Source organism: Chiloscyllium plagiosum, chromosome 6, assembly GCF_004010195.1.
Source record: "Chiloscyllium plagiosum isolate BGI_BamShark_2017 chromosome 6, ASM401019v2, whole genome shotgun sequence".
Classification (NCBI taxonomy): domain Eukaryota; kingdom Metazoa; phylum Chordata; class Chondrichthyes; order Orectolobiformes; family Hemiscylliidae; genus Chiloscyllium; species Chiloscyllium plagiosum.
Window position 1 is genome coordinate 69996875 of NC_057715.1, and position 24903 is coordinate 70021777.

The 24903-nt window shown below is 40.5% G+C and overlaps 1 protein-coding gene across 1 annotated transcript in view; it reads left to right on the forward strand.

Moving 5' to 3' along the window:
* LOC122550681 (E3 ubiquitin-protein ligase SH3RF3-like) overlaps window positions 1–24903 on the forward strand; it is a 372141-nt gene that overhangs the window by 278049 nt on the left and 69189 nt on the right. The window contains exon 3 of the mRNA XM_043691783.1: window positions 4807–4902. Coding sequence (XP_043547718.1) covers window positions 4807–4902 — 96 coding nt within the window. The remainder of the gene's footprint in view (window positions 1–4806; window positions 4903–24903) is intronic.

Below are 24903 nucleotides of genomic sequence, written 5' to 3' on the forward strand. Positions count from 1 at the left end.
AGTCTGGGTATGTGTGAAGCTATCTACAAACCCCCAAAACACATAGTTAGTTCTGTTAAATGGCAGTATGGCTACATTCTCAACTATGGCATTCATCTTACTGTTGCTGATAGTCAAGCCAAACTGTGGCTTTGATAGAGTCTGGCAACTGCTGCTGAAGATGTGCATCTGTCTAGAATGGTCTTGCAGGATCACCAACCCACTAATAAGGACATAGAGTCATACAGATGTACAGCATGGAAACAGACCCTTCGGTCCAACCCGTCCATGCCGACCAGACATCCCAACCCAACCTAGTCCCACCTGCCAGCACCTGGCCCATATCCCACCAAACCCTTCCTCTTCATATACCCATCCAAATGCCTCTTAAATGTTGCAATTGTACCAGCCTCTCTTGGATGTCATTTAAAGAAGGCTTGACAGCTTTCCATCAGTTCTGATGTGAAAACAGACATTCTTTGTAGATGAGCCCAAAATTTCATTGTCATTATCAGTCACTCACTAATGAATATGATTGTCTACCTAGGAAATGCTGTGTCATTGGTCATGGGTTCTGTGGCTTTTTGTGTCGTTAATAAATCTGATCCCAGAGCCGCATGTCTGACCAAACATCTAGCAGGTGTTTTTGGAAGGTGGAATTGGTCCTTGGCCTTGAGATTGTTGGTATTTCTTTCTCTGGTTTCTTCTCCATACATCCTCTTGCCAAATGCTGTTGTCAAAGAACTGAATCCCTTGCTACAGGAGTTTCTTCCAAGTCCTTCTGAATGAGGGCTTCCCATGCATTGGCATCTATGCTCCATTTCTTGAGAGAAGCCTTCAGGTAAACTTCGAAGTGCTTCCTTTGTCCTCCTCTCGATCGAATGCCTTCCTTGAGCTGGGTGAAGAAGATCTGCTTTGGTAGTTGGAACTCAGGCATCTTAAGCACATGGCTAGCCCAGCGGAGTTGGTTTCGGATGATCAAGGCCTCAATGCTGGTGGTACTGTCTACTTCAAGGACATTGATGTTAGTACATCTGTCCTCCCAACTGATGCGGAGAATCCATCTCAAACAGCATTAATGGAACTTCTCAAGGATTTTGAGATGACATCTGACCATTGTCTGTGCTCCAGAGCCTTAAAGAAGAGTTGGAAGGAAGACTGCCTTAGACACAAGGATTTTGGTATACAAATGGATGTTAAGGTCACTGGAAATTTTCATCCTTAGTCATCCAAATGCCTCTTAAATGTTGCAATTGTACCCTCTAAACCCTTCTTATTCATGTACCCATCTGGATGTCTTTTAAATATTGTAATTGTACCATCCTTCATCACTTCCTCTGGCCGCTCATTCCATACATGTACCAACCTCTGCATGAAAATGTTGCCCCTTAGGCTCCTTTTAAATCTTTCCCCTCTCACCTTAAACCTATGCCATCTAGTTTTGGCCTCTCCCACCGCATGGAAAAGACCTTGTCTATTTAACCTATCCATGCCCCTCATGATGTTATAAACCCCTATAGGGTCACCCCTCAGCCTCTGACACTCCATGGGAAAATAATCTCCCCTATTCAGCCTCTCCCTGTAGCTCAAACCCTCCAATTCTGGCAACATCCTTGGAAATATTTTCTGAACCCTTTCAAGTTTCACAACATCATTCCTGTAGCAGGAGGACCAGAAATACACTCAATATTCCAAAAGTGGCCTAACCAATGTACTGAGCAGCCACAACATGAACTCCCAACTCCTATACTCAGTGCACTGACCAATAAAGGAAAGAATCTTCATCACTATCCTATCTTCTTGGGACTCCACTTTCAAGGAACTATGAACCTGCATTCCAAGGTCTCTTTGTTCAGCAACACTTTCCAGGACCTTACTATTTAGTGTATACGTCCTGCCCTGATTTGCCTTTCCAAATGCAACACTTCACATTTATCTAAGTTAAACTCCGTCTGGCAATATTCAGCCCATTGGCCCATCTGATCAAGATCCTGTCGTGCCCTCAGGTCATGATCATTTCAATTGTAGATCAACTAGTTCTGAAACCACATGCAGACTCATGGAAGATGTGTCCAGCCAGAATTTACACTCTGACAGGGAGCAACAGAAAGAAACATTTAACCCAAGGTACTCCACAGGGAGATGTCTTAACAGTTGTTGTAATTACAATGGTTGGTTCTTGTATAGAGTCTTTACTTCATTTGTGCTGTAGTACTGCTCCAACCCTACAGTGGAATTAGAGAGATTTGATTACTATGATTGAAGAATTCGGGTCATGTCGCATCAGTCTCTGAAGTTTTGTCATAACAAGTGAGTCAAAAGCTCTTTTACTACTCTGGGTTCAATGTCCAGCTCTTCTGTGATGGGCTGTCCATGATTTCTAGAGTTTCCTTGATTACAGTTTTCAGCCGAGTGTACAACTCAAGGTCATGTTCCAGCTTCTCTTCCAATATTTATTACAGTCAGTAATGACCTAATGTATCTTTATTTTCAGTGGAGCCATCTTCTTTCCTGACAGACCTGTTGCCTTTTCGACCATGCCATTCCAAGTATAGAAGGACCTCTGGATATTCTGGCGAAGTTGTAACTGGTTGTCGTTGGCACATTGCCCAGCAGTCTGTTGGACTTTACTTTGACTTGTTCTTTATGTGGTCAGAAGCTTCTTGCTTGGGTCTCTCTTGTGATTAATGGAGCAGCCCATTTGGCTTCAATAACCGGTTCCATCACAGTGATGTTAGCCTCAAACCCATCAGAACTTTTCCATTCTTGCTTGACATTTTTTTGACAGTGCATTATTGTAAATGGTGTCTTCAAGTATGGTCTATTTTGCCTCTTCAGTATTTGTGGACATACCAGAGATTGCCTGTTCATTTATGGCATCCTAGAATCCTTACAGTGTGGAAGCCCATCAAGTCCACACTGACCCTCCAAAGAGCATCCCACCCAGACCCACCTCCCCACCCATTCCCTGCATTCCCCATGACTAATCAACATAGCCTGCACATCCCTGGTCACTGTGAGCAATTTAGCATGGCCAATCCACCTAACCTGCACATCTTTGTACTGTGGGAGGAACGCGGAGCATCAGGTGGAAACCCAAATAGACACAGGGAGAACATGCGAACCCACACAGTCACACAAATTTGGAATCGAACTCAGGTTCCTGCCGCTGTGAGGCAGCAGTACTAAACTTTGAGCCTTGTTTCATTTGAGGATCTGTTTGCTTTTATCACAGACTGTATGGCTGCTGTTGCTCTGAGGATGGCATTTCAGCATTGAATGAGAAAGCTTCAAGTGTTGAACCATAATAATAGTGCACACCAGGGAATGGTGTGTATCACAGTTAAAGTTATGTGTTTTGAGAATGCTGTTCAGTGTCATGACAGGTGATGATCAACTTGAGCTAGTGACAATGCCCTGATTTTGGTTGTCTCCAAGCTATATGGTCACATGGTTTTTTCTGAAAGAAGTTGATAGTTACACATAAGTCGTGGTATCAACAAAGCTCAAGTTGTTTCCATTTCATCTCATTTATCTTTCCCACATCATGATGTCGGAGGCAGGAGGACCATACTTCATGCATAGCGTCCACTCTTGCTTTGAAAATCCTCAGCATAAATATGTTCTAACTTAGGGATTTTGCTGACTTGATGGTGCCAAACTCCTCATAGAATTTGTCTTTTGTTTCTATAGTGGAACATAGCCCTGGCAAGTGGATACTCATGACGTTACTTGGCCCTCTTTGAGTTGTGCATTTTAAGAGAGGAAACGTGTTCTATCGTCTTTCTAGGTGCTTGTAACATTGAGAATAACAAATTCCTTATATCCAAGACTCCCCTGGCCTACAGCCCTGTGGACTTTCTCTGCTAGAGCCTGATCATTTGATGGGAAGCTATATTAATGTTAAATCTATCAATTTCAGTTTAGAATTATGGCTGTTTCATACACATGATCAACCAACAGCAAATCATCGGCCAGTCTACTGCACGTAGGCATGGATTCCATTGACCTGGAATCCAACACCCATTAAGCAGATGAACTGTCAGCACCTTAATAATCAAGGGCAGCCTGATTTAAGGTGGATGGTGGATAGCCAGTGGAATACACTGGCTCCTTCTACTGTCGGTAGCAACTGTTCATTACAGCAGTTGAGCTGGGCTTCTCATTCATAACTGCTGACTCCTGAAAATGAATCATTCTGTGACCTTACTAGTATCATAGCTTGAACATGTGGATTGCTGTCAGAGGACTCCACCTGCCCCTGGGAAAGAGCTTAGAATCCCAAGGCAGGAAATCAGTAGTGCTCTTCTTTCAGAATTTGCTTACATGTCACCCTCTCCAAACATGCTCCCCCATCACCTGCTACCCTTCCATGACTCCACATTCACCTGTGAGATCCTCAGAAAATTCAACCCATAAAGTGTGAAAGGAGCTATCTATCAAATGAAAATCTTGCCCTAGTGACCTGTTCAGAAAAAAAAGCATTTGTACAGTTTGTTGGAGAGCATTGAACTCTTTGTTTGGCTTGGGCTTCATCGAGATAAAAGTTATGGAGAGAACAAAGTAATAGTTTCCGGTTTAATAAAGCAAGGCAAGGTTTAGGAATTGATGAGAGATTCCTTGGGAATCAGAAGAGATAGTGAGGGTTAACAATATCGATTGATTAAGAAGAATTGCTTATTAGACAAGTGAATGACATAAAGAAATGTCTTTGAAGCTTCGAAAGAAACGGGTTTCAGCATAATTGGTCCTCATTTACATTATTTTCTTTGTTATTGTGAAATGCAGCTCATTTCTTTTAACATTTACATCCTTTCTCCTTTTTAGGATGAAATTTTGACTGTCATAAGGAGGGTGGATGACAACTGGGCAGAAGGAATGTTAGGAGATAAGATTGGCATATTTCCACTCTTGTATGTTGAGGTGAGTCTATTAAAGCAACAGAAACTTATATTGTGTTTCAAAGTGTCTGATTTGTAATGCTTCTTTATGTCGAATTATCTATATGTTTGTGCATCAGAGTCAATATAGACAATAATTTCCATTAGTTTACAATGTAATGCTTATTGTAACATACACAGAGAAAGCCAGAGAAACTCTTGTGCTGAAGCAGTAGATGTATTCTGAAGAAGTGTATTATTGGACTTGAAGCATTAATTCGCTTTCTCTCTCCACAGATGCTTCCAGACCCACTGAATTTCTCCAGCCTTCTCTGTGTTTGTGTCAGATTTCCATTATTTTGATTTTATTAATGATTATTGAGGTTTATTGTGCTTTTTGACTTTGTAGGAAGTTGAAAGGTGAGGTTGAAGATCAAATATCATGTTGCTCAACTAATGTGTTAACTGGGAGGCGTTAGTGAGAATTTTTTTTGGATTTCAGATGAGGGTGTCATCAACTGGTCTGTTCTAACTCCCTAGAACTCATTTTCATTCTACCAACCTGCTGCCCAAGATGGTTTGCTCTGAGTAGAACAAAAGTGCCGAGTCTGGAGTTACTACTGAAACCAAAGTGTGTTGTGACATTCCAGGATGTTTTGTTGGTGTGAATGGGTCTGCTCAGATCTCCAGTTGCTGGAGTGCGTTTATAATGGGCTCCCCTCTAGACTGTACCGTTGTGGTATCTGTAGTGAATGATCTTTAGGCCATTCTCATATATTCATGGTCCGGATACCAATTAGAGCTCCAATTTGCATGTAACTCTACAGTGAAGTAGGTACCTAAAGAGAGACCTGAGCCTGCAGGAGGCAGCCAGGAGTTGAGTGGCAATAAGACACCTTGTGAGGCTGTTCAAACCACAAACCATTCCACTCAGTAGAACCATTTAGCCTTACTTTGACAGAAAGAGAATGTTAATTAAAGCTTTTCTATTTAGGATAATATATTACATAAATTAGATAGAAAATGCAGTACAAAATGAACCAAAGTATTTTGTGCCCCCCACATTCTATCTTCTTTATTTTATCTTTTCAACCAATCTATCCCTTTTTCTCTCATGGACTTATTGCATTTACTTTGAGAGAATCTAAGCAATTTCTATCCATCTCATCGTTTGATAGCTTATTTTACATTCTAACCAATCTGTGCAAAGAGATTTCTCCTATTTCCCTGTTGGACATTTTAGTAACTACCTTTTGTGTTTGCCGCTCCTGTTTCATTTTATAAAGGGGCTGCTTTTTTGGTTGAACTTCAGCCGAGCTCTCCTGATGGGGCAGGGCTTGCATGGGGACTGGGCAGGTTGAACAGCCTCCTCTTGGGCCTGGCTGATGTGTCCACCAACAGGTCCAGGCTTTGGGCTATGGAGGGGCTTGTTGTACCTGACTGTCAGGCCCTCTTCTCCGCACACGGGTGCCCATCGAGAGAGTCTGGAGTGGCCACAAGCTTAATAGAGGCCTTTAGGGAGTGGTGGGCACAGCATCACCCCGAATAACAATATTGTGATTTGATTTTATATGTTTCCACTTAATTTCTGTAAGTTTCTATTGAGCGTTTGGTTTTCATTTTGTTACAGTGCCCAGAGCAGGGGTTGCCTAAACTGATTAACATGTTTTGTGTTAAAAATGTAGAAAGGATGATTTACCTCTTGATTTTTTAATTACAGTGCCCCACCAGGGCTGTCTGTTATTGCTCATTTAAAAAAAGTAAAAAGGAGTCATAGAGTCATACAGCACAGAAACAGACCCTTCGGTCCAACTAGTCCATGCCAAACATAATCCCAAACTAAACTAGTTCCACCTGCCTGCTCTTGGCTCATTTCCCTCTAAACCTTTCCTATTCATGTATCAATCCAAATGTCTTTTAAATGTTGCAATTGTACTCACATCTACCACTTCATCATGAAATTCATTCCACACTCAAACCACCCTCTGTGTAAAAAAATTCCCATTTATAACTTTTTAAAATCTCTCTCCTCTCATCTTAAAATGTGCCCCCTAGACTTGAAATCCCCCGTCCTAGGGAAAATACAACAATTATTAATTCTATCTATACCTCTCACGATTTTGTGAACTTCTTTCAGGTCACCTCTCAACCTCCTGCACTCCAGTGAAAAAAGTTCCAGCCTATCCAAACTTTCTTTATTCTTGTTAATGTCCTTCCTATAAGGAGGAGTGCATCTTCACACCCAGAAATGACTCCTTCATTTGATTTTCATAAATTTCCTCTAAGTTTTCATTGAACCTTTGATTTTTTTTTACAAGTCCAATCAGGGGCTGTCTAAACCATTACTGTTTATTTTTAAAAAGAGGTTTGATGGCAGCAGTCTACCCCCGCCATACCCCACCATTGATTAGTACAGCTCCATATGTCAACTCCAGCTCTCTGACTTTTACCTTCAAATGATTGTCAGGCTTTCCAAGACATAACATTCATTCTTACTCTTGAGTCATTGTATGTGACTGTCAAATGTTAGTCTTTAAACATTGTTGTGGACCAGGCCAGACCGCCTCAAAACATTTCACGAAAATAGCCCAGACCTTAGGTTTGCTAATTGCTTTAAGCAGGTGTACAGTGGATATTTCAGGAGAGATGCAGCTGGTCGAACCACTTAGTTTTTAAACAAAACAGAATTTATTTACAAGATTACCAAATGAAACGCAAAGAGAAGAGAACAGAATACTGAATAACTTAACCAATATGAAAACCCAATAGATTATCCCAACGTAATGATGCTGTTCCCAAGGTTTGCAACCTTGTTAAAGGAGCAGCATTGTGATAACATGCATAGTTCTTTGCCACGTGTGCAAGTAAGTTCAAAATCTTCAAACAGCACCAAATTACTATTGAACTGATGAAGATTGTACCAATAAGTATGTAACATCTAGAAAAAGCTGTTAATAAAGAAGCAGCAGCCAGTACATCACTTCCAGTAAATCAACTCGCAAGGTGGAGAGGGTGTTAACCAACAAATTCACTCAATGTAGCATATGAAAATTATAATAATCGCCACCATGTTTTCTGAGTAACCAGAAAGCATAGTGCTACAGATTTTCTAATAAAATAAATAGATTTAAAGTTATGTAATTCACAAAATAATTCAATTATTTATATAGTTGCCTTTTATTTGAAATCTTTCACACGTTGCTCTTCTTCTGCCTTTACAGTGCTGCTAATATACAGTGGCCTGTGGAAATCATCTCCCGTGGTGTGTTTTGGGTTCACACGGCTGTTATGGGAGAGAATGACCTTCCACATTCCAATCCAACTGTGAAATTGCATAGCGTAGGCCTGCCAGGAATCGTGAGATGCAGCAGACTGCTGAAGTGTAAATGTTGTGACAGTGTTGCTGCACTGTGACCAGATGGTGGGAACAAGTAATAAATCAAGTGTAATTAATATTTTAAAATATTACTGGAGCGATCTCAAGATTGAGTGATTCATTCAGTTCAAGTGGCAAAGTTTCCTACTGCTGGGAGAGTGAGGAAGAGACAGTAGCTCAGTGGAAGTGCCCTGAATACATCTTCATCATACTAAAGGTTACAGGGAGGAACTGAATTGCAACAATATAGAGTCTTCTCTCTTATTGAAGTTAGTGATCATTTACGCTCAGTAAACAAATAACTGAGCGGGGTAACAGAAAGCTTGAGAAGTTGGTATTGAAGTACCAAATATTAAAAATCATTTGTTTGATTTAAAAAGCCACTGTTGGTGAGAGCAGTAAAACACTCTGTCATGATGCTGTTGTTTGATAGAGTTGTGGCCACTTAGACCATCTTATAATTTAAACTTTATCCAGTTTTACTTCGATTTAAACTGCAAATGTTAATGATGGGAGACCCAGGAGAATCTGTGCAGTTTACTGGAGCTCTTCCACCCTGTTGTGTTTCTCATTTTCCTCTTTAAGGGGCTGTGACAGGCTTATGACAAGCAGCTGTCCCACCAAGACGGTCACCTGCCTAGAAGAAGCTCCTGTTTTATTTAAATGAAGCACAACAACTGAATTGAAATTGGTCAGGTCCCCCACTGGTTTGATTAGGCAGTGGGAATTTGTCATCTGTCAAATATCACTCAAAGTAAAAACTGATTCCATGATCTCTAAGATTTACTGAGATTTAACCTGCAATTAATTATCATGAAATTCTATGTCCATTGCATACAGTATTTCTGATACGTTTGATAACTTTGTTCCCATCCTCGAAGACAGAGGCATTTAGTCTTATGAAAAAATGAGAATTACAGCAACACGCAATTTGGCATGGAAATGAAAAGGAAAAGGGTGGGAAAGCTAAAATCCATTTCCTGTTCATAATGATTTGTGTATCAATTAAAGCCATAGTCTTTCACATTCTTACTTTTTGAAGTGTTTGCCAAGTTCAGCATTTACACAGGATTTTTTTTGACGATCAAACTATGTTTAGATTAGCATATTTAAGACATACACAGTTTACTCTTCATGTGAATTGTGAAATGCTGATTTTACAATTCATATTTTATTCAGCTTTAAATTCAGACATTGTGTTATTTGCATTCCTTAATTTAAATCATCACCAGTTTGATTTCTGTTGCTCACAGTGATTTTGAGTTTTAGGAATAGACTGTGTAATGAAACCTAAGTTTTCAGTCTGTCCTACACAATGTTTATGACATGCTGTTGGGTAGTACTGTAAATCATAAGCATCTATTATAATTTTGGAAAACGTCCAGCTCCCTCAGTTTGTAAAGCTGTGCCCACCTCTTCAGACTGTTTGGGAGTCTGGCAGGAAATGTACTGACTCCACTTTTCTCAATGCTTTGAATGAAAATAATACTTTGAAATATGCTCCACCCTATGGTCTCAACACGAAGCTGGGAATTAAATAGTGGTGGAATAGATCCTACATCTTGACTATCATATTGAGTCCTTTGCTGTGGTACCATTTGGCAGCAGCTGAATATTTTCTGGTATCTTGCCCAATTGTCCATTACCTATGTGTGAGCTTTGACCAAGAGCATTAGCAAGCTGTGTAATAGCATGAAAATTACCATGATCCTCTCTTCACCAACTGTCTGCACCTGGAATCACAGCAGGGGAAGTTGGATAGTGATCAGTTGTCAATTTTCCTTTTACTCAGCCAAGCCAATTATATCACCCTTAATGTATCTCAGCTGAAACAAGCTAACTTAGCGTGGACAGTGGATTAAACAGAAATCCCACTCCACAACTCATTTACTTGCTGAATAGAGTTGTTGAACTTTGGAGAGTCACAGTTTGAGTCTTTTAAAGGGTTTTGGCATGTTAACAACTCCTTCTGACTGTTTCATCATTTTGTGAGATATTTACATTTTAATGGGTCCAGAAAACCCAAAATGGGACTCTGCATTCATTTTCCTCTATTTATACTCACCTTCTCCTCAGAAGGAAAGTATATCAGAAGTTACTGGTTTATCTATATGTGCAAGTCAGAAGGAAATAAAAAATACACAGGGACAGGTGATACAACTGATAAATCTGGGGATAAACTCAACTCAAGAGTTTTGATCCTGACTGCTTTCTGGTGATGTGAACAGGAAGTGTACAAAGCTGTATGTTGGGTGGGGACAGGATAAGGCTTAACTCACAATGCTGCTGGCACATTTGGATAGTTGCCACTGGTTGTAGAACCATACCCCAACATTTTCCATTATCTTCAGGGGGGGAAGTGAGAGAACAAGATTGAAAATGAAAATTCAAAGCAAATATTAATGTAAGTCGTGCACCTATCAGTTATCTGGTACATTTCAAAGTTGAGCACTTTCTTATAAATGTTAATCAACGTGGAAGAAGAAAGAAAGCCTGTGTTTTGTTGCTTTTGATAACGTGGCCTTTCCCATGGGGAAGCTGCAGGGGATATGTGAGCAGCCGCAAGTCTGCAGAAAGTTCTTTCCACTATTAGTTTGTAATAGTATGTCACTTCAGGTCAGTGATGTTGTTTTGTCTTTGAGTCAGAAATTGTGGATTCCACCTCCATTTGAGACTTTCAGCACAAAATCTAAAGTGACACTTAAGTGTCAGAAATGAAGCAGTTCAGATGAGACAGTGAATTGGAGCTTAGTCTACCCGTCCTTTCTCTGACCTTATAATCAAGACGATGATTGGTGAATCCTCAGAAAGTGATTGGGTTAAAACCTTGAACTCGTTACTTGTCGAAAAGGTGAATAATCCTAGAACGTTTTGTAATGATCTTTTCTTGCCTCTTTTCAAAGATTCACCTCTCATCTGCTTCTTCTTCCCAATAAGTAATACTTGATTGAGAACAAGAGGAAATTATTTTCTTGGCTAACACATAACCTATCACTTAAGACAATAAGCAACATAATTAGCACAATGACATTATTAAAAGGTGCATAAAAGGAGAAGTAGGTCAATCAGCCCATCAAGTCTTCTCGACTATTCACTGAGGCCATGACTGATCTGATAATCCTCAACTCCATTTCCTGCCTTTTCCTCATAACCCTTGATCCCTTTATGGATTAAAAATGTGTCTCTCTTAATCTTGAGTATAATTAACAACCCAGCCTCTGCAGCCCTCTGTGATAAAGAATTCTGCAGATTCACCACCTTCTGAGAGAAGAAATTCCCCCTTATCACTGGGTTAACGGGACAATCCCTTATTCTGAGATTATACCTTCAGGTCCTAAACTCCCTCCCAGAAGCAGAAATAATCTCTCCACTTCTACCCTGTCAAATGCCTTAAGAATCCAACACATTTCAATAAGGTTGCCCATCATTCTTCTAAGCACCAATGAGTACAGGCACAACCTACTCAGCCTCTCCCCATAAAACAATCCCTTATACCTGAGACCAAGTTAGCAATCCTTCTCTGGACTACTTCCAATGCCAGCATATCATTTTTTAGATAAAGGGATCAAAGCTCTTGTATTCCAGATGTGGCCTGACTGCCTTGATATAGTTTAACAAATATTTCCCTATTTTATACTGCATTTCCCTGAGAACTAAACAACTTCACCCCACTTGTCTTCTCTATTATTGCTGATTTATAGTCATGGAGTCGACCAGACATCCCAATCTGACCTTGTCCCATTTGCCAGCATTTGGCCCATATTCCTCTAAACCCTTTCTGTTCATATACCCATCCAGATGACTTTTAAATACTGTAATTTTACCAGCCTCCACTATTTCTTCTGGCAGCTCATTCCATACACGCACCACCCTCTGCTTGAAAAAGTTACCACTCATGTCCTTTTTGAATCTTTCCCTGCTCACCTTAAACCTAAGCCCTCTAGTTTTGGACTCCCCAAGTCTAGGAAAAAGACCTTGGTTATTCACTTTATCCAAGTCCCTCATGATTTCATAAACCTCTAAAAGGTCACCCCTCAGCCAATGACGTTCTATGGGAGAAAAGTCCCGGCCTATCCAGTCTCTCCCTATAACACAAACTCTGCAGTCCCAACAACATCCTTAACAATCTTTTCTGCACCCTATTAAGTTTAACAATATCCTTCCTGTAGAAGGGCAGCCAGAATTGCATGCAGTATTCTAAAAGTGGCCTGACCAATGTCCTGAACGGCTGCAACATGACATCCCAATTCCTATACTCAATGTACTGACCAATGAAGGCAAACATGCCAAATACCTTCACCACCCTGTCTACCTTCAACTCCACTTTCAAGGAACTGTGCATCTGCACCATTAGGTCTCTTTGTTCAGCAACAGTCCTCAGAGCCCTACCACTAATTGTATAAGTCCAGTCATTGTTTGCCTTACTAAAATGCAACACCTCACATTTGTCTAAATTAAACTCCATCTGCCTCTCCTCGATCCATTGGCTCATCTGATCAAAGTCCTGTTGTACTCTGAGTTAACCTTCTTCACTGTCCACTACAGCAATTTTGGTGTCATCTACAAGCTTACTAAACATGCCTCCTATATTCACATCCAAATCCTTTACATAAATGACAAAAAGCTGTGAACCCAGCACTGTTCCTTGTGGCACACCACTGATCACAGGCCTCCAGTCTGAAAAGCAACCCTCCACTACCACCCTCTATCTCCTACCTTCAAGTCAATTTTGTATCAAATTGGATAGCTCACCAGACCTCATGTGATCTAACCTTACTGATGAAGAGCTTATGCCTGAAATGCCAATTCTCCTGTTCCTTGGATGCTGCCTGACCTGCTGTGCTTTTCCGGCACCACACTTTTTGACTCTGATCTCCAGCATCTGCAGTCCTCACTTTCTCCTTACTCACCAGTCTACCATGAGGGATCTTATCAAATGCTTTATTGAAATCCATGTAGGGAATGTCTACCACTCTGCCTTCATCATTCTTCTTTGTCATATCTTCAAAAAACTAAATCAAGTTAAGTGAGACACAATTTCCCATGCACAAAGCCATGTTGACTATCCCTAATAAGTCCTTACCTTTCCAAATGCATGTAAATTCAGTTCCTCAGAATCCCTTCCAACAACCTGCCCACCACTGATGTAATGCTCACCAGTCTATAGTTCCCTGGCTTTTCCTTACCCCCTTTCTTAAATAATTACACCACGTTTGCCAACCTCCAGTCTTCCGGCACCTCACCCATGACTGTCAATGATACAAATATCTCAGCAACAGGCCCAGCAATCTCTTCCCTAGCTTCCCACTATGTTCTGGGAAATAACTGATCAGGTCCCAGGGACGTATCTACCTTTATGTGTTCTAAGACTTCCAGCCTCCTCCTCTTCGGTAATATGAATGCTTTTCAAGACATCATTATCTATTTCCACAGTTCCCTAGCTTTCATATCCATCTCCATAGTAAATACTGATGTGAAATATTCGTTTAGTATCTCACACATCTCCTGTGGTTCCACACGTAGACAGCCACATTGATTTTTTAAGGGGCCCTATTATCTCCCTAGTTATCCTTTTGCCCTTAATGTCCTTATAGAATCTTTTTGGATTCTCCTTATTCTATCTGCCAAAGCTATTGCATGCCCCATTTTTTGTCTTCCTGGTTTCCCTCTTAAGTTTCCCTGTACTGCCTTTAAACTCTTCTAGGGATTCACTTGATCCCAACTGTCTATACCTGACAGATGCCTCCTTCTTTTTCTTGACCAAGCACCAATTTCTATAGTCATCCAACATTCCCTACACCTCCCAGCCATGCCCTTCCCACTAACAAGAACAAACTGTGGCTGAGCTCTCATTATTTCATTTTTAAAGGACTCCCAGTCACCCCTTTACCTGCGAATGCCTTCCCACAATCAACTTTTGAAAGTTCCTGTCTCATGCCGTCAAAATTGGCCTTACTCCAATTTAGAGCTTTAACTTTTTGATCAGGTCTATCCTTTTCCATAACTATTATAAAACTAATAGAATTATGGATCACTGGCCCCAAAGTGCTTCCCACCTCAGCCACTTGCCTTGCCTTATTTCTGAACAGAAGGACAGGTTTTGCTCCTTCTCTAGTAGATACATTAATATATTGAATGAGAAATCTTTCTTGTACACACTTAACAAATTCCTCCCCATTCCAAGCACTTAACACTATGGCAGTGCCATTTCCATGGTTGAAAAGTTAAAATCCCCTACAATTACAACCCCATCATTCTTACAGATATCTGAGATCTCCTTATATATTTGCTTCTCTATTTCCCACCAACAATTGGAGGGCCGATAATACAATCCCTATAAGGTGATCATACCTTTCTATTTCTCAGTTCCATCCATATAACTTCAATAGACAATCTTTTACAATTATCTTCCCTAAGTACAGCCATGATGTTACTGATTGACCAAAACCTCCACCACCCCTCCCATTGCCTCCCCCTCTAACCTTCCCATAGCATCTATACCCCAGAACATTAAGGCACCAGTCCTGTCCATCCCTGAGCCATGTTTCTGCAATAACTATGATATCCCAGTCCCATGTTCTCAACCATGTTGTAAGTTCATCTGCCTTACTTTTCAGGCTTCTTGCATTCAAGTAAATGCAGTTTAATTTATCAGTCTTACTTTGTCCTCTGCCAAGCTCTTGTCTGCCGTGACTATTTAACTTGTATGCTAGCTTTTTGTGATTTATGCATGAGAGCTCCCAAATCTCTCTATAGTTTTCTGCAGTCTGTCGCCATTTAAAGAATAATCAGGTCCTCTATTCTTCCTGTTAAAGTGCATAACGATTCATATTCCCACATTTTATTTCATCTGTCAAAATTTAGCCCACTCGCTTTATCTGTTTATGTCACTCTGTAGACTCTTTGAGTGATCCTCACCACTTCTCTCCCTACCAGTTTTGAGTTTCCCACAAAACTGCCTATTAGTACATTCAGTCATCCAAGTCATTAATATTGTGGTCCCAGCCCTGATCCCTGTGGCACTCCATGTATAATTAGGTTGCAATCCTGAAAATGCCCCTCCCCCTTATCCTATCTCTCTGTTCTATTAGTTATCTGATCCTCTATCGATGTTCATTATATTATCTCTGATACCATAGGCTTTTATCTTATGAAGTAGACTCACGTATAGTGCCTTATTGAATTTTTTTTGGAAACTCAATTTATTACATCTACTACTTCCCTTTGATCCTTCTTCCTTGTGTCTTCAAAGGTTTCTAATGACACTGCTTGATCATATTATTATCTTTAGTCCTGTTCGTTGGTTCATACCTGTATTTGAGGCATGAAGTAGACTAATCTTGTGCTAAAGTTACTCCATGGTTAGTTTTTTCCTGGAACAGGTCTCCAGACGGTCACTATAGAAGCTATAGTTTGAGGAGCCTCATTCCGCATCAGGTATGGCCGACCATGAGATGCTCCTGAACTTAGTTACAAATGTACCTTCTGTGGCTATCAAGTCCTGGAGTGGGACTGAAACACGGAGTTTCTGGCTCAGAGGCAGACTTCCTTTAAGAATAACATACTACTGAATAAAATTACAATATTGAAAGTTGCTAACCCCTTTAGCTCAGTGAATAACATCTGCTTGTTTGCTGCTAGTACAAAGAGTAGTAGAATCTACATCTGATTTTCGAGTGTTTCAATACAAATCAGCCTCAACACAAATCAGTCTCAACATTAAACTGGCTTCTATGCTCATTTTGATGTAAGTAAGCAAAGCTAATTCCACCCATTTCAGATGTGATGAGCCAAAGTGACCACCTTGCAATGGCTTTTATGGACAAACTAACAGACACTATTTGAATTGACAATCAAAACCGATCATTGGGCTTAGCTTTAGAATCATTGCTGAATAATCGCCAGCAAATTAGTCGAATTCTCTTGACCTATTCAGCAATGTCTCCAGAAAACCCAGACAAAATCCTGAAATTCATACCAACCCTAGGAACAGGAGTAGGCCATTCAGCCCATTGAGATTGCCCCACTGTTCAATGAGATCTGTGGCTTGAATCCACATACTTACCTTTGGCCCACATCCCTTAGTGCCTTTGTTTAATAAAAAAATATCTATATCAGGTTTCAAACTGACAACGGTTCAAGCATCTATTGCTGTTTGGGGAAGAGAGTTCCAATCATCCACCAACCTCTATAGGAAAATGTGATGTTATTCATTTTGAAAGGGAGAACAAAAGAACAGTGTATTATTTAAATGGACAAAAACTGCAGAAAGCTGCAATACAAAGGGACTTGGAATACTTGTGTGTGAAACACAGAAAGCTGGTACACAGGTACAGCAAATATTCAAGGAGGTTAATGCAATGTTTGCCCTTATTTCAAAGGGACTGGAGTGTAAGAGTAAGGAAGTCTTCCTACAACTATACAAGATGCTGATGAGACCAGATCTGGACCTCTGTGAACAGTTTTGGTCTTCATATGCAAAGGAAGATATTATTGCATTGAAGGCAGTTCAGAGAAGATTCACTAGGATGATCTCTGGTGTACAGGGATTGCCTTATGAGCAAAGGCTGGGACTCATCAGAGTTTAGAAAAAGGAGCGGTGATCTCATTTCAACATATGGAATCCTTAAGATGCTTGACAAGGTAAATGCTAAGAGGATATTTCCCCTCATGGGAGAATCTAGGACTAGAGGGCATAGTCTCAGAATAGAGGAGTGCCAATTTAAGGCTAAGCTAAGGAGGAATTTCTTCTTTCAGAGCCTTGTGAGTCTTTGGAACTCCTTGCCACAGACAGCTGAGGAGGCAGAGTCTTTGTGTATATTTAAGGCTGAGATAGATTCTTGATCAATAAGGGAACCAAGGGTTATGGAAAAAAGGCAGGAAAATGGATGTGAAGAATGTTGGATCAGCCAGGTACCCATTGAATGACAGAGCGGGCTCAAAGGGTCAAATAGCCTACTCCTGTTCCTGTCTCTATTGATTTTATGGACTTATGTCTTTGTGTGTAGCAGTGCTTCTAATATCTCCCTGAACAATCTGGCCCTAATTCTCAGACTTTGCTCCCGAATTCTAGAATCCCCAACCAGTGGAAATAGTTGATCACCCTTTAAGGCTAATTAGTATAATTTGTCTTCATAACTTAATTCCTGAAGTTAGGTAGCATTCCTATAAACCTTCCTCCAAGATTAGCATATTCTTCTTATAGTGTAATGCCCAGATCTGCTCACAGCACTCCCGAGTGGGATCTAACCAGTTTTGTATAACTGCAGCTTAACTTCTGCATCCTTATACTCCAGCTCTCTAGATATAAAGGCCAGCACTCCATTTGCTTTCTTGATCATTATCTGCACCTTTTGTGACATTTTAAAAATCTATGCACCTGAATCTCCAGGTTTCTTTGGACATTCACTGTATTTTATGATCTAGAAAGTACCCCAATCTAGCCTTAATTTGGTCCAAAATGGATAACCTCACATTGCTTACATTGAAGTCCATCTGTCACTGTTTTGTCTATTCAGCTAATCTATTAATATCCCTTTTAATTTTATGCTATCTACACTGCTTACGGGGCTGCGTAAGTATATGTCATCAGTAAATTTGGATATACAATTTTCTGTGCCATTATCCAAGTGGTTAGTAGATAATATGAATAATTGAGGCCCTGACACAGCTCTGTTTGGTACACCACTGGTCACATCCTGCCAATCCATTATCTGTACTTTCTGAATTGAATTGAATCAAATTTATTTATTGTCACGTACCGAGACACAGTGAAAAACTTTGTCTTGCGGGCAACACAGGCAGATCACATTGTTAAGTAGTATAGATAAGTAAATAATAGGTAAGCAGCGGTAAAAACAAAAACATGGGTACAGGCGAATGTTAAGAGTTTGTGAGTCCATTCAGTATTCTAACAACAGTAGGGTGGAAACTGTTTCGAAACTGGCTGCTGCGTGTGTTCAGGTTTCTGATGGTAGAGGTTGTAGAGGTTCTGTCGCCTGCCAGTCAATCAATTTCCCAAATTCATTTAACTGTCTTTCAGAAAATTATTTGCTGAACGTAATACCTATACCAAAATGAAACAGTCCTGCAGAATACCTTCTTTAACTTCTAAAGACTGACTTATCACAGTTTATAATAACAGAGGGTAACATGAAGAACATACTTGTATTGTCTTAGAATATATTGGTTTCTCAATAAGAAAAGATAAAAGTCCCTTTGTACAAGATGAAAAGATTTCAGATCTTACCTCATGAAGTTCACGGCGCCTGTCAAAAATGGCTACAAACCAGCCCAGTAAAACCGGGAAGCACTTAACAAAGAAATAGTGATAAGCCGATACTTCCAAAACATGAAACATTCACTGAATTCACAAATTCTTACCAAAGCTGAGACAACCATTGAACGTCTTTGATTATCTTCAACCGTCTTTTTGGCTGCAAGAGCAAATATTGGAGGAAGAAATTAATGACATATCCTTGAGGGCAAGACATTTGATATCCAATTATTTTGTTGTTTTGTCCTATACTGAGAAAAACCCTCAGCACAGAAACCTGAGTTGAAAATTCACACCAGGACCATGAATGTGAATCCTGATTTCAATTTATAAAGATCTTATTGCCCAGTTTCTCTTTTTCAATTCTACTTATGCTTTATATGGGATCCATATGCCCAATTCTCTGCTTTAAAAAAGCACTCCATTCCTTCACAAATGTTGAACAGTACATGTCACAGTCTCATTAGTTATATAACACATATTTTTACTACTATTACATTTGAACACTTTAATTTGAAGTTGCAAATCAGTCAATGTATCATTTAAGGTAAGAATCAACAGGACTATTATTAGGATTAAACACGACTTATATTGGTACAGGAGGTCCTCAGGATAGAGTCCTTGGCCCAACAATATTCAGTATTACATCAACTTCCCTATGACATAAGGTCAGAAGTGAGGATACTTCCTGATGCTTGCGCAGTGTTCAATCTGCAACTCCTCTGATACTGAAGCTGTCCATGATTACATGCAGCAACAGATGGGCTGGTCTCAGGTATGGTCTCAGAGGTACAAGTAACATTCGCATCACACAAGGCAGGCAATGACCATTTCCAACAAAAGAGATTCAACCGCTGCTTATTTGCATTTCAGTCACTGCATTCCGTCACCATCAATAATGTGTCAGGTTACCAAATACTCAAATGGACCAGACACATAAATACAGTGTCTACAAGAACAGGTAAGAGGCTAGCAATTCTGCAGTGAATAACCCCTCCTCTTGATTTCCCAAAGTTTCTCTCATCATCTACAAGGTGTACGTTAGAATAGATACTTCCCATTTGCCTAGATTAGTGCAGCTCCAACGAAACTCATACAGGATAAAGTAGCCCACATGATCTGCATTACATCCACCATGTTAAACTCTCAGTCTTTCTGCCACTGGCACACAGTGGCAGCTTTAACAACTGTTTGCAAGATCCACTGCAGTAATTCACTGAGGCTTCTTAGACAGCACCCTCCAAACATATGACCTCTACTCTAAAGGTCACTGATGGAAGGGAATAAATGTAAACCCCTCTGCTCCCTGTCTTATCCCCACCTAAAAACAACCCCGCGCTCTAGTCACACATTTTCCTGATTTGAAACGACATCACCATTTATTATTCACCGTCGCTGGGTCAAAGTCCTGAACCTCCTACCCTAATAGCACAGTAGGTGTAACTTCACTGCACAAACTGTAAAGGTTCAAGAAGATGGTTCACCATGATCTTCTTAAGGGCAATTAAGAATGGGAAATATATGCTGGCCTTGCCAGTGTCACCCACATTAATTTTTTTTTTTATTGGCCCTAATGCAGCCTCACCCCTCTATTGTATTTTCTATCTTAATGCAAACATAGGATTACATGAATATATACCACACATCCTGTCTGGTGATACCACAAGGAATGCCACAAAACCCCTTTTTGTCCAACTTAAAATTGCACACTTTAGTAATCAGGACACTCTAACTTGCACCAAATAATTGATGTATGTTTCAATATACCTTTAATCAAAGTGATACATTTATAATTCCTTGAAGCACAATGATGATTTGCTGATAGACCCAGGTTTTGTTATTGTGATGTCGATTTGAGATCGCTGATGTTCTGACAATTGACTGTTCACGTATTTTGCTTGAATTGTGTCTCAAGCTGTCTTCTATTTGTGGTGAAGTTACTTGGTGAGTCCTGTTCTGGTGCTTCACTAATTTGGCATTGGTTTCTTTGCAATGTCATGTTTGAACTTGATATTATTATGGTCTGGTTAGGGGTCAGTGATTTTGACTGTACAGGGACAGATCCCAGACTGTGAAACCCCAAAGCAGACTGCTGACCGTGACAAAGCCCTGGACTATGTGGGGACTATGCCCCTGATTGACAGTACCAGAACCCCATGACTGACAGCAGGCTGGACTGAGGACTGTCCTTACTAATTTCTGACATGTTCACTTGGCTGACTGAACATGCATGCCCATTCCTGGTGAAAGGCTCCTGCCCGAAACATCGATTTTTTTGTTCCTTGGATGCTGCCTGACCTGCTGTGCTTTTCCAGCATCACTCTAAACCTGAACATGCAGTGTGTTTGCCATGCAGGCAGCTTGCATATGTTGTAAGTGTTACACTGTTACATCAGTGTGCATTTTACCAAAATGTCCCCCTGACTATCTAGTACTGACCAGCTTGACAAGCAGCCTGACTGTGTGTCTGCACTCAATAGCCCCTTAAAACAGCAGTAATGGAAGCCTTTATTTCTGGCTGAAGTACCAATTTGCTAACAGGTATGGCACAGCACGACTTGGCATGCAGGTAGGTGAAAATTGAGTGAGTGTTAAGTGAGCAGCCTGGTCCAATCCTTGAGCAGGGTCCTGACCTTGTGCACAAAGTATCCTGCTGCAGCCTTCTTAATGGTAGTTCCTTATGTTTCCTACAATGTAAGTCTGTGCCTGATGAGCAAGCTGCTGGTGTAATGGGGGGTGTCAGGATGGTTGTGGTGGGTTGGCAGATGCTGGATACCAATGTCCATAGAAAAAGGGTGCTTTAGGCTGGTACCCATGGATCCTACTCTAAGGTATTGCCAGTGTCTTAACATGTCATAGTCAAAGCAAACAGTGAGACTGAGGTGAGAGATTTTTCACGCAGAGTGATTCACTGCCACAGAGAGCAATCAAGATGAAAACACTGTATGATTTCAGGAAGAAGAGGCTATATAGCACTTGGGACTAAAGGAATCAAAGGGAATGGGGAAAGCAGGAACAAACTGTTGAGTTGGATGATCAGCCTTGGTCATAATGAACAGCAGAGCAAGCTCAAAAGGCTGAATGGCCCTCGGCACACTTGTTCATTCACACATCTCAATGTAGCCCATCTCGCTCAGACCCCTATAGGATTGCACCCAATGTATCTGCGATGTCTGCAGTGTAATTGAATTATCATGGGACATTTCAAGAAAAAGTAAATTTGAGGATTTTGTTTAAGGTATTGGGAGTCACAGGTTATCCAAAAGATGTGTTTCAGAATCCATAAATAATCCATAAAGAAGCAAAATTTTACATTTAACATTTAAACTAAATAAGCAAAAAAAACCTAGGACTCATAGTAGAGGAGAATGGTTTACTTGTCCCACTTTGAACAAATGCTGATCTGCATGGCTGCTATTGACAGTCTCCTCAGAACACTTTAGCAGTCCTGGATTGGGTGAAATTGATCTCCTTGGCTGAAAGTAACAGTTTATTCTGTTTTCTTCAGTCTTCTTGAGCTGGCGAAGTGTTATCCTGATGCCAACATGGATCACTTTGAAAAGCTGTCATCTGTCCGAAGCTATCTTGAGCAAAACAATATATTCAATTGGAACCAGCTCTTCTCCATCTTGAGAACACTCTTCTGTCTGAAGTTTTCTTTTGTCAAGAATAAAAGTAGTATCTATTTTGAGTGTAAATTTGGAGAAAAAAAAGGCATTCACAAACACGTGGTTTAATTCCTCAAGCATGGGATATCTATGTGAGTATTGTTGAAGTCCAGATTTTGATACTTTGTGTCTAAACAAACTCATATTGAGTTATTTATGTCAAAAAGAATGAAATCTGTGATGGAGATACATCTATCATTCCAGTATTTGACATAATGGGCTGTGCCACCTCTCTCCATCTAATCACAGAATCCATCGAGTGCGGAAACAGGTCGTTCGGCCCAACAAGTCCACACTGATCATCCAAAAAGTAACCCACCCAGACGCCTTCTCCTACATTTAACCCCTGACTAATACACCCAGCCTACACATCCCTGAACACTTTGGACAATTTAGCATGGCTAATTTACCTAACCTGCACATCCTTGGATTTTGGAATAAAACCGGAGTGCCCAGAGAAAACCCATGTAATCACAGGGAGGATGTGCAAAGTCCACACAGCCAGTCACCCAAGGCTGGAATCAAACCTGGTTCCCTGGCACTGTGAGGCAGCAGTGCTAACCACTGAGACACTGTACCACCCATTCTGCAGTCAACCTCCGCTGGACCCAGACGCTACACATGCAGAATATTGATAGAAGGAATAGTTTCTGACAGTAGTTCTGATTCTGCATCACTTTTGAACTTGCTATCCTATAAAATGATAAATTTAATTCATCTATAGAGGTGATACAATTGTCCTTGTTGTCTGTTGTCTTTGCGATTCTATAAATGGTAGCTAAAGTCAATTCTCTATATACTTGCAATCATTGGACCTGTGGTGCCTACAATATAGAATATCTGGAATGACCATAGTGAGTTATTGTAGCGACAACATCTAATTATGTTGCATCCCAGAGATGGAATACCTGAACCACTGCAGGCTGTAAACTTGGCAGCAGTTAATTGAGCCATCATCACAGTTACATGCTTTTCAGTTTAAGACGTGGAAGAATGTTAGCTCTTACACTTCCATCAATTACTTTCCATAGTGTATGTTTCCCAGGCTTCTGTGGTCATACAATTTGAATTGTGGCAAATGCTTTGTGTAGCAGTATCAATACTTTCTGTGATGTTTATTCTATGGTGTGCAATGCCTGCTCATTGTTTGTCTAAGTTTGCTAGAATATTGCACTGTCTTTCATCTCACTGTGTCTTGTCAGGTATCAAGCCATCTTTTCTGATTTTGGCTTCCTACATGGTATTTCCAATGTTCACTGGTGCCAAATGCCTTGCATATTTTTTGGAAACTGCTTTCTCGGTACTGTACCTCCAACAGTGCAGCTCTCCCTCAGTACAGCAATAAAATTTGTTGAGCATTTGGACTCTTAGTACATTCCCGTTGTTGTTTTATCGCACCCACACTGTTAGAAGAATGTGTGATGCTCCTGACTACGCAAATCTCATTCGTACTGGATGCCTACACTGTTGCAGAATCACTCACAAATAGAGTTGCCCATATGTAGCTCGGGTGCTTGTTGTTGTGGTTCTGTTCGCCAAGCTGGGAATTTATGTTGCACACGTTTTGTCCCCTGTCTAGATGACATCCTCAGTGCTTGGGAGCCTCCTGTGAAGCCCGTAGGTGTTCAAAGTTTGTGAGAGGATTTGTAGCTCGGGTGCTCGTTGTTGTGGTTCTGTTCGCCGAGCTGGGAATTTGTGTTGCAGACGTTTCGTCCCCTGTCTAGGTGACATTCTCAGTGCTTGGAAGCCTCACAGGAGACTCCCAAGCACTGAGGATGTCACCTAGACAGGGGATGAAACGTCTGCAACACAAATTCCCAGCTCGGCGAACAGAACCACAACAACAGAGTTGCCCATAGCTGTCAGTACTGCAGTTATACCTGTTTGGTTGTTAGACTGCCTCACATTGGAATTCTGTTGCTTATGAACAAGTTTAGTGTTGTAGGTTCTGCAAAACTCTCCAATTCAATGCCACCAGTTGCTACAATGTTGTGTTTTCTGCCTTACATAAACAGAGGAATCAAAAAACAGAATATTGGCAGCTGAATTAGGTGGTTTGCTTATTGGAGGAATGAAACTAAATGCAGTTATATCTGGAAGGTTAGTTAACAGTTCTGGCTTCTATGACTCATCCTATATTGTGCCTGATACATAAGTATATACATCACATCCTGTCCAATGAAGCACATTAATTTTAAATATGTCTTTTAAAGGTATACCACAATACCTACCTCCATGCCTTACTATGGTAAACTAGCAGTCCCAATGTCTGTCTTTAAAATTTAAAGAAATTCACTGAGCAAATTTAAAATCTAAGAGAAAGTATATACTGAAACAGCCTTATATAGAGTGATCTCGGAACTGCACACAAAATGTTTGAAATCCAGTCAATTCACAATGTTGCCAATCCATCCAATGCACAGGGACCAATTCCTCAAATTGCTTGATCCCTCAGTGGTTCCCTTTAGTGACCAGTCTAACCTCACACCCAAACCCCAGCTCCTTATTTGCTGCTTTTGAAAATCTTTGCTCCAGACGAGATATCTAATTTTGAAGTTGGATTTGATCGAATTCAAATCCAGACATCAGCAATAACATCTGTATTTTCTGCCAAGTAATCACAGAGAGAGAGAGTGAAATCTCAGTGTCAAGGTCACTTTGATTGCTGTATTCGCTAATTTATATCATAGAAGAATACAAAATAAAGCATATTAAAATGTGGAG